At 43.5% G+C, this 11,319-nt stretch overlaps 1 protein-coding gene across 2 annotated transcripts in view; it reads right to left on the reverse strand.

The window, feature by feature from the left end:
* Window positions 1-10,765, reverse strand: part of lrp8 (low density lipoprotein receptor-related protein 8, apolipoprotein e receptor) — a 255,901-nt gene extending 245,136 nt beyond the window's left edge. For both annotated transcript variants that reach the window (XM_072439163.1, XM_072439161.1), the window contains exons 1-2: window positions 10,681-10,765; window positions 9,726-9,851 (exon numbers count right to left, since the gene is read on the reverse strand). In XM_072439163.1, coding sequence (XP_072295264.1) covers window positions 9,726-9,851; window positions 10,681-10,753 — 199 coding nt within the window. In that variant the 5' untranslated portion in view covers window positions 10,754-10,765. The remainder of the gene's footprint in view (window positions 1-9,725; window positions 9,852-10,680) is intronic.
* Window positions 10,766-11,319: the final 554 nt, after the last annotated feature.

An 11,319-nucleotide genomic window follows, 5' to 3' on the forward strand; every position in this document is an offset into this window, starting at 1 on the left:
TCTGGAAAATACGGTAGATAGTTGGAGATCGGGGCATTAATGTCAAAGTAAGGTGCAAAACATGGATCGACTACAAGGCGTTTAAGATAGCACAATAAGCATGTCTTTTATTCAAACTACCATGACAATCACTTGGTAAAACCCTTTCACTTGATTTCCAAATCCTTGCCACAGAAAACAAAGCAATGCACCAAACAATAACGGAAAACTCGGCCACAATGGAGTGACATGAAGGCACAAAGAGACGCCAGTGTGAAAGATGACGACACGCTGCGCTTGTGGTAAATTCTGCCGTTTGTGAAATATGCTGTTACAATACAAACATGTCAGACTGGGAAGAAGACGGGCCCAGCACAATAGAGTTTAAAAACAGCGGGTACTATCATGCTTTTACATACATCTCTTTTAATATTTTGTACTTGGTTTTTTCCAAACGTGAAAAGAGGAACTTGGAATTGACATCTATGAAACTGTTTGATAGCCCTTACAAACTCAATGCTAATATTCACCCAGTTTTAGGACAGCTTTTTACTATTATATGTGCACGGAAGTTTGATTTAGTCACAACGTGCGTCGTTTAGAACATAATAAGGGAGTAAAGCATAAATTGACTGATTCACTCACAAGGCCACTCCGCTCAACATCCACACTTAAGGCTGCAACGCATGATCCTTTTGCTAATCGATTAGTCTAGCAATTATTCTTTTGATTTATCAATTAGAACGGGAAAGATTTTTACAAAATTTGGCCAAAATGAAGATGTGGTGAAGTCATTCGATGAAGCTAAGTTTGTTATCTTAAGTTCGGGCACAGGACCACGCCCCTTCCTGCTGCTACACCATTTAAGCATCCAGATCACATACAGCAGTGTTCATGACGTCGTGCCCCTCCCTCCCACCGTCTTTTAATTCTTCCAATTCTTCTAATTTATGTCCTGGAGGTATTGAGGCCCTCCAGCCCTCATCGCCAGAAGCCTCAAAACGGCATCCATTTTTGTACATTTGTGTTGTTCATGTTTCTCGCACGCCAATGAACACTTTGCATCGTAGCTGGGATCGTGGTCCTTGCTAGTGAATTGACGATTATTTAAATAATTGCTCATTCGCGATGAATGGATCAACTTGTTTTCGCTCAACTTAACGCTTAACTTTGAATAAGGACAGCGTTAGCGCTTCAGCACGACAACCATCGCTTCACGACAACGTCACCGGGCCGCACGGAGCCCACCCACAAGTGATATGTTCTTCTGTATCTACCTCTGTATCTACCTGCGTTGCACCAATGAAATTTCCCCATGTGGGACAATAAAGGAATATCTTATCTTATCTTACCTGTACTCGAGCGTGGCGAGGTTCAAAACGCCAAACAGTCGCCCTTATTTACCCCGTGGCCCGTTAAGATGAATACAAAACGATGAGTGCCGGACCACCCTCAGATGCTGCCGAGGCTATAGCACGAACCAAATCAATGGAAGACTTGACCCTCAGTGCGCGCCGCCCTCCGCTCCAATGGCTGTGCCGTGATGTTCAATTGATTAAGCCGGTGCGGGCCTTGACCTCCTCCTCCCCCACCTCCCATTAAAAGTCCCCCATCCCAACCAGCTGCGCACCGGATAGCTGTATGCGGGGGGACAGCGTGTGTGCGTGTGCGTGTGTATATTTGTGGCGTGAAATCTGCTGTGATGTGTCCTCTATGGGAAGCCGAGAAGGAGACGCTCTGCTCTGCTCTGCCCTTTTGTCCTGCCAAGCCCAAACTACCGCACACTATGCTTTGTCCAGGGCAGATTTCTACCGTTGTTTGCGGCTGTTCGATCTCCAACCGGCATCAGAAGTTCACTCAGAAAGTTCAAAATGTGCTTAAAAGTCTCTGATTGGAAGACAATAAAGCAAACGTGCGGTGTGACGTTTCAAACAGGGTATATGTGATACCTTTGGGCTTTCGTTTCATACCACTCAGGGTCATAGTTGTATTAAAGAATGAATGCGTCATCAGATATTACTGTAAGTTGTACAGTACATGCATTATAACAAAGATGTACAATGCACCGATTCCAAGTCGGTGTGGATGATATCGGAGGGTGTTCCCAGATACCTGTGTCCGTCCATTATTAAACGTTTTGCCCCAGTCTCTGTGTGCCCATGTGTCATTCCCAGTTTGTCCTCAAGTTAAAGAGTAAAAATGGAACTCGAAGAGCAGTTGTGCCCCCAAAAATGTACAATTGTCCGGTTACATTATCATGCAACAAATGATTTCTATTTCTCAGTCTTTTTTAAATCAATTTTGCCATTTCTACCAAAGTGAAAAGTTATCAACTTGTAAAAATAGTAATACCGGTCATGAGCCACAGCAACGTGATAACTATCGGATGTCTGTATCTGTAAAAGGTTGAGAAACATAAGAAAAAAGCGGACAATATTGGACGAACACAAAGAGAAAGCAAGACACAACAGCAGTTCTCAGATGATTTTGAAACCTTTTTTTTTCTTTTCATTCCTCATGTGCTTTTTTGCATTTGATGGATCAATACAGAAATCATGTACCAATTGGAAAGGTATAAACCTGCACCATAGATACACAAAATTGGTATAATATATGTTTTTTATACAGGGAAAGAGTAGAATAAACCCTGCCTTAAAGGAAAGAGTTATATAGCAGGAGATGCAGATTTCCACCTGTATAGTCCCTGGACACGTCGATGTAACTGTTTTGTTCGATGTAACCCTGACCTTTGCGCATAAGCAAGCCTGTACTTATTTACAAGTTACATTATTCAAAAGGCACATGAAAAAAACAGAGCATGGCCAAAGCACACGGCATCAAAACATATCAAAATCCTTCAGAATCGCCCGTTTAAAGCTTCTCGGAGCCGTATATAGGTCAAACGGAGACATGCAGGGGTGGAATGTTTTCATCTCCTCGCGTTGAGATGATTCCACGTTGAATTGTAAGACAGCAGCGCGCGCACACAAACACACACACACACACAGGCGGAGGGAAAGAAAAACAGCATTAACTTCTCCTGATCCCTCTCCCTCGCTCCACGCTCCTTTTCCCTTTCTCATGGACGAATGCCAGGTTATGGGCTCAAACGTTGCATGCATTCAGGACTTGGCCCGCTGCCCGACACCTAGCATCGCTCTGGCAACAGGAGTCCCCCCGGTTGGATTTACCTCACACTGATCCGTCAGCTGACGCCTTGGACTTTAACAGGAGGCGGGAGTAAAGCCTTTTAGGAGATCGGTACAACGGGAGAGGATGTGAGACGCAGACGCAACCGGGATCTGACAAAGGACGAGGGCCAAATGCAGAGGATGCAGGACGGGGAGGGATGGAGGAGGGAGCAGAGGCAAAAAGGTGAACCAGCAGGAGCAGTGAAAGAGAGGGAGGGGGAGAGAGGGAGATAAAGGCGGGGCCGGAGGGCACAGTTGTAGTGGAGAAAAGCAGCTATTAAGGAGCCACCAAGACCAAGCAAGATATAGAGTCGAGGAAAAGGAAAATCCAACAATATCCACACAGCGAGCAGCGCACTCAGGGTTTACCGTATTTATGGTCTTTTTCATAGTTTTGGCCGGGGTGCGACATATTGCGACAATATTTATACTCATATACTTATACTCCGGAGCAACTTATGTGATATTATTTGTTATTCTCACACTTGCAACTGCATTTCATACTCCAGTGCAACTTATATATGTTCTTTTCTTCTCTATTATGCATTTTTTGGCTGGTGCGACTTATACTCCAGTGTGACTTATAGTCCGGAAAATACGGTACAACTTGGACCGTTAAATTGTGTGATTAGGCCCGTCACGATAACAAATAAAAAGATAACGATAATATTGAAACTAATTTATGCCCCGGACACATTAACCCAAACGCAAGCAATGTATTTCTAATTTTATTTAATGATATTGTTAGAAATACATGAGCTGAAATAGATAAATAAATAGCAGATTGAAACACTTAAAGGCGTAATGGACGATTTTTCGGCGATTTGAGAACGCAGGCGGAAGTGCGCATGCGCGCTCCCCCGTGTGGACTATACAACACACACGTGCGTTTGTTTATTAGCGCAACGGAGCGCATCGCATCGCTCGTCTCCCGTAGATTTCCGTCTTCTTCTGCGTCAGCTCGACTGTCTTTCTCCGTCTTCATTTTGTCCCGTACACTGAGGGAACTATATTATGATAGATCAATGCGCTTAGACACGCGGAAACGTGGGGACGAGCCTGACGCGGCTGCAGGTGAGCGATAGGTGCGTTTTATGATTGATACGTGGCAGGACTAATCGGCAGTCCACGCCACGAGGAAATAAGTCTTAGATTTTGGCCAAAACAAATCGTCCATTCAACCTTTAAGTACGTATTTAGTACAATTAGTCATAAGAGTTATTTATCTGACCGTCTAAGGCTCAAAAATTCCCCCAAAAATATTGTTTGAGCAATTATTTATTGAACAATAAGTTGATATAGTCAATATCGTGATTGAAGATGAAAGTAGCACAGTAAGCAGTTGTAGTACCATACATTAATGGGATTTGTGCATGTAGAATAGACAGAGTTATGAAATAGACAAATCAACAGTCACTATCAAACAAAGTGGTCATGATAAAACTGCACTGGTTTAGTTGACATGTAAACCAAAAATCGAATCATCTGACTTCAGGAGTTATCATATTATGAAAATGTCACGTAATCAGTTCCATCTGGTGCGTCTGATCGGATTTCTTTCTGATCGTTCACGTCCGTGTGGGTTCTGACGAGGAAAATTATGCCAAAAAAGAGCAAACTAGTGAGGCAAAGACAAAAGTTAAAGAAAAAAATGTGAGCAATTCAAAGAGTTATTCTGAAATGAATTGTATGTTGTCTTTTAAACACAACGGTTATCTAAAAAAAAAAAGAGAACTAAAATGTGTCACCAGGAGGATGACATGATATCAAATTACAATTAAAGCCGAGGAGTGGTGATGATGGCTCTTGCCTCCCGCGCGACCGCCTTCCCGCCTGTCCATGTTTTCTGCTGCGTTTTGCCGCATACCAAACAAAGCTCAGTAATTCACCGTTGATGATTGCGTAGTTTGCAATTCAAATAGTAGTTTGTTCTGACAACTTGCAAGATTGTGCTGAACGCAGACCTGAGCAGGGAGAAAGAGAGAGAGCCTCGGTGACCCGTGACTTTTCATTGATGTTCAGGGTTCAAAAATACCCGAGTTGTGGCAGAAAGAATAAAGTCCAAAGAATAAAGTCTAAAGAATAAAGTCTAAAGAATAAAGTCCAAAGAATAAAGTCCAAAGAATAAAGTCTAAAGAATAAAGTCTAAAGAATAAAGTATAAAGAATAAAGTATAAAGAATAAAGTCCAAAGAATAAAGTCTAAAGAATAAAGTATAAAGAATAAAGTATAAAGAATAAAGTCCAAAAGAATTAAGTCTAAAGAATAAAGAATAAAGTCTAAAGAATAATAATTCTAACGCGGAACGAGAGGAAACGTCCCATTAAAATAAAAGAGGAAGATGAAGTGAAGGCATTCATTGCGCCTCTGCTGGCCAATTGTGAAAATACACAATATCCGCAATGCACTTTTTTCATGGCGTCTTGAGGAGAATATAAACCATGAGTTTCAAACAAATCAGACAATGTTGAGTTTTTCACACAATGGGTAGGGGGCGCTATAGAGTAAATTGTTACATGGGTATTAATTATTTCCAATCAGATCATAAAAACGCACTAGTGAAAATTAGAAAAATTGAACCTTTTTTGAGGGCGTGTTACGCGGAGACAGTAAAGAATATCAACATTCTTTTGAATATTTATTAAATTTCAATGTCTTTAGATGCAAAAGGTGTTGTTTTGAGCTTGATTGGACAAAAAAACTATTTTGAAAAAAAAAAAAGTCAAGTGTGGCGGTGCCACTTTGATTCGACATGGCTGACTTCCTGTTTATCATAGAGCGATGCTGCCAGGTAAGTTTTACTCGTCAAAAGGTCAGAGGTCAAAGGTAACTCTATCACTGTCCCAAGTTTCATGTGCCTAGGCCAAAGATTAAGCGATTCATGTTTTTTCTTTTTTGAACTAGTCGGCACTGTTGCGACGGGCGTTCTCGCAACCTCCATTTTATTGGAGTTCGGGCCGAGCTGATCGCGTCTATGTCCCCATGTGACCTATGACCCCATGTGACCTATGACCCCATGTGTGACATTCATCAATGTTAGGGGGTTAAAAATGCCCGAGTTGTGGCAAAATTTTACCATGCAAAACAATAATAAGAAACCTGGCAAGAACAATGTCTCGATCCATTCCATTCTGAAAGGCCAATTACTGTGAGAAAAAACATCACAATTTAACAATTATTCACGACAACGGAGAATAATATTGAATTTTCTTTCATTTCCATTGGTTTGTACGAAACTATTCCTCAAGTTTGTGCCCAGTTTAATGAAATCACACTTTCTGAATGACAAAATAAAGTAAATGTGACAAAAACAGCCGGATTTTTTTAAAAACTAGATATTATTTAACAACAGATTGAGATAAAAAGTCTTAATTTCACTTCAAAAATGTCACACTTGTTGTTAATGATTATATTGTGACCCAAACAACCTCAATTATCAATTAACTGAAAAAAAAAAACTTGACATCAGCAGGTGTTTTTTGACAATCAGACCAAAAATAACAGATCTATTGGGTAGTCGGAGTACTGTAGTCACTTTAAACCACATTTCCTCAGCGTGGAAACACCAAATCCAGTCACACAACAGCTCATTAAACTCTCATTCCGCCGCAATCAAGCCTCGCCCACTAAACGTCCAATAATCTCCATCGGTCTCTCCAAGTCAATGCCAGGCGCTCGTAAATGTCAGGGCGGGCGCGCGGGGGGGCTCCCACCGAACCCGCCGCCAGATGCAGGAGCCGGAGGATGAAAGAGCGGTGTGGTCGGCTGGTTACGGCGAAGATAAGAGCAGCCCGGACCATAGAAATGTAATCAGCCAAGCCATTACGAGCGTGACAAATGTATAATAATTACTCAGCTGGTTGTCAGTTCAATTAGTGGATTAGAGAGGGGTATGAATCATTTAAACTGTAAACGACTTTGAACTGAATGCGTTTCGATCACTGGTCGCGCCGATGCGAAAGTGTCAGAAATATTAGGACGATTTGCAGAAAGAATGTTGTGCAATTCATTCTTTTATTATTTCACTATTTTGAGGAGTTCTGTATTTTGCATGTTCATATTTTCTTCTTGTTTAAATTAAAATGCATTTATAATCACAGACAAAGATCACGTTACAACCAAAATAGAAGCCAGAATGAGAAGGTTTGAGGTAGGGTTTAATTGCAACTAATCTATAATTGAAATCAGCCAGGAACTAATTTAGTGAATAAATTAATCGGTACCTGGTCTATACATGGATTCCAAAACATGCCATGAGCTAAAAGAAATATGTTATATGACTCAAATTGAGCCGCAATTGCATGAAAATAACATGGAAAATGCGTAAATTGAGTGTATTTGATGATGCACTTTTGTCACTCCACTTCAGCTTCATCTGGGGTCAAATTTAGTGAAGGATCTTTTCATCTCGTGACTAATTGATTAATCAAAAAGAATAATTGCGGCAAGACTAATCGATTAGCAAAATGATTGTGTCCAAAAAAATCTGTAATTGGACCTGAACATCTGAAGCTGAACGCCGATTACACTCATAAAAGCATGTTTTATTGTACAGGACTGCAACGAGTAATGTTATAAATGTAATAAATGTACAAGGCAATCATGGTTTATACAAGATGTGCCATAATTATAGACTTTTAGATGCATCAAGTTGAGTAAAACCACTTCTTCAACTGAATCAATTACAATTACAGAAATACCAACTCTCACATGCGTTTTCCCTTTAAGAACTGGACAATTTACAACTCACTAAACATAATCCACGTCGTTTACTTTAGAACGTACTCGACAAGGTTCTAACGCATGCAATGGTGCTGCCGTTTTATCACACCGCACTCAAATCGGCCCAATCCGTCACCGATCTGCCACACGAATGACAGTCGGGCGGGGCAAACGTCTGGTCGATAACAAAGCCTCCATTATTTCCAGTCTGCGGATAAAGCTAACAATAATAACATTATGAAATAGACCCGGCGTGACCCCCGGGGGGGGGCGGTTCTACGCGGTGGCCGAAGCAAATTAGTAAAAATGAGTGAAATTCCCTGAGCCACGTGACCCGACCTCCAATCCGGGATCAGCGGTTCAGCGCCGGCGTCCGCAGATTAACAACTGGCGCGCAGATTCCAGCGGGTTCCCGAGCAAATCAGCTTTCGCCACCGGGATAATGTCATTCACGCAAAAGTAGCTGTAAAACGGACTTCCTCTGGTGTTGAGGCGAGTACGTAAACGGTGTGGTAAACGGTACGTAGTGTAGCATTCTGACTTAAACGTGAAATGGAAACTTCAGCAGCTCAGAATTTAGCGCTGGGGCAATTAATCCAATTTGAATGGAGATTGAGATTGAGCCGTGTCTAATTGTCTGTGATGTGTGTTTGTTGTTGTTTTTTCGAGAGGTCTTAAGCCAAGACTCTGTCAATGGAGAAGAGATTGGATTTTGAAGGAGGAAATGTGACTTTTTTTGGGGTGAACGACAAGTATGTCTCTTTTGTGTTTGTAAAATCAATACTGCAAGCCATTTTTTATTTTGTTTTTGAACAGAAAACGACCCAAAGTTGAGATTGATCAATACATGAGGAGAAAACTAATGTGATTTTTTGTTTAATATTGTTTTGCCACATCACCCAGCCCTCTCAGAACTGGAGCTCTACATTCCGAAGTTATGTCATTCCAACGCAATATGACAATAAACTGAGATTATGACCAGTTTCCAGGGCAGTTTTAATGCAAGGTTTTACCTGTGTGCTAACCTGAAGCTCAGTTTATTTAAAAATTATGACATTTTGCAGCGCTGTCCAAAACGTCATAATCTTTGCACACAAAACCCCTCGAGTGGACCAGACTTTCCACATTGGAGTCAGAGAAAAATGTGTTCCTACGTAGACAGTTCGTGCAAAATTGAGCAAGATTTCCTTCGATTTCTACCATCCGGACCCACATGAGCTTCACAGACAATAAATACCACCAACTTATTTCCCGCTGACCTCAGAGCATGGCAGAAAGTACATGCAGGAAGTACAATCCAAGTTTACGAGGGCCTATAACTTTGTGTCTCCCCACACTCCTGTTAGTGAGCACGATTGCATAACTATTAGAACCATTTACATTCTCGCTTAAAAACATGAAAACATATGTTAATTCTGATTTAAAAAAAAACATATTGGGTTCAACGGCCATGTATCGAGTTCATCTACTATTTTAAATTGAATGCAAATGTCTCTGGTTAGGACTAGTTGTGTAGTACTAGTCGTAATATACTCTGCCAATTGCAATAACTCAATATAGTAGAACACTGCATACCTGTAACTGGTTTATCACTGTTCTACAAGAGATACCGACATGTTATCCAACAAGTCAAATCCAGAGCCCATCAACTTTGAAGATGATAAGCTTTGGCCTAATAATGAAGGTAAATCCCAAAAGTCACAAAAGTTATGCCCGATCGACACACAAACTCCCCGAGATCCACATCGACAGCCCGTGCTCTGGCCAAACCAGCGATTCCGAATCCACCAGCGTCAAAACACAAAGCAAAAAGCAGTAATGTGGAGCACGTACGACAGTTTTCTTCGTCGCTATTGTCCGAGCAGTCGTCGTCGTCATCGCATCTCCACAGGGTCGGGATGCAGCGCCCGTTACTGCACTGGAACTGCCCCGTCTCGCACTCTGATTCCACACGAGTACCTGAGGATGCACGACATGTTGGTGTGGATGGATGACAGGCACGAGACATGCACCGACCAAAAGAAAAAAGAAAAGTACATAATAAAAAAAGGAAGCAGGAACAAGCACGTGGTTTTACTACAGAAGTTACAGGAGGATGACAGTGTAAACATTGGAGCAGGACATGTCTGAGTCAACAAGAGGGAGCAATAGAGCTGAAGATTGCTGTAATTCAATTGAGCAAAGCTGTCTGTAAATCACATTATATATATTGTTCTTCTCTTGTGCATTTCATAACCAATTGTGTTTATTCCTGACATTTTTATTACAAGGCATTTATTCCCGACTGTAGTGAAACGCGTCCAACCGATCACAACCATTTCATGCCTTACAATCACATGCCATTGTTGCCATGGAGCACAAACATGAGCGATTGCTTGTGTTTGGGATCTGACGGCTTGCCCCGGCTGTGACCGCGCGTCGCCTGCCACGCGTTGACCCGCAAGTTACCGCGAACCCACCGCGAACCCACCGCGTCGCGAGCTCCGTTCACGCAAACCGCTGAAGCTCGTAACGGCGCCCGCTACGTCAAAACCCGCCAAGGATCATCAAAGAGCCGCACAACCAGCACCAGCACCAGCAGCACCCAACCGCGTTTGTACACGTGTTGGGTGACACGAGTGGGACCTGTCCTCGCTTCCTTCCGCGTATTGTACGGAGCGAGATCACGCTTTGGAAGACGCGGGCAGAGACGCGCTCAGCCGCAGCCGCCGCGGGGAGACGTGCGCCCCGAACACCGGTGCTGTGTGTGAGAATGTGCGGGGATGTCGTGGCGGCTGCGCGTCCTTACCTTTAGCGCAATGGATCCCCGTGAGAAACACATGCACAACAAGAAGAACAAGCGTCCCGACTCCAGTCCACATGGTTAGATCCGAGCCCGGGTCAGTGGTCGTGCAAAGGCGCAGGAGAGAGCGAAGGGTCCCCCCGAGCGAGCGTCCCAGTCCCGGCTGCGTGTGCGTCAGTGGCGGTGTGTCGGATCACCCCCTGCGCGCTGAGCCTCTGCTGCCGCTGACTGACTGAACACTGGCCGCTAGGCTCAGCCTCCGCTCCGCTTTGAATCTGTGACGCTGAGGGGCGGGCTAAGGCGCGCGGAGAGGTGCGCGGGGAGGAGAGGCGCGCGGGGAGGAGAGGCGCGCGGGGAGGAGAGGCGCGCGGGGAGGAGAGGCGCGCGGGGAGGAGAGGCGCACGGGGAGAGGCGCGCGGGGAGGAGAGGCGCACGGGGAGAGGCGCACGGGATGCGGGGGCTGCTTGTAGTTGTTGGTTAACGCAGTGGTGTAGCAGCACGTGATTCTTCAACTTTTCACACCAAGTGACAAAGGCAACAGTTTGGTGACAGTTTGACTTCAAATAGACGACCAACAGATCCTAACTTGGACCAGGTCAGGTTTAAAGGGCATGTAACAGGTTAAAGGTTGAATGGACGATTTTT

Source organism: Eucyclogobius newberryi, unplaced genomic scaffold, assembly GCF_026437365.1.
Source record: "Eucyclogobius newberryi isolate DKJ021-1_F unplaced genomic scaffold, fEucNew1.0.hap1 SCAF_9, whole genome shotgun sequence".
In the NCBI taxonomy this organism is placed as follows: domain Eukaryota; kingdom Metazoa; phylum Chordata; class Actinopteri; order Gobiiformes; family Gobiidae; genus Eucyclogobius; species Eucyclogobius newberryi.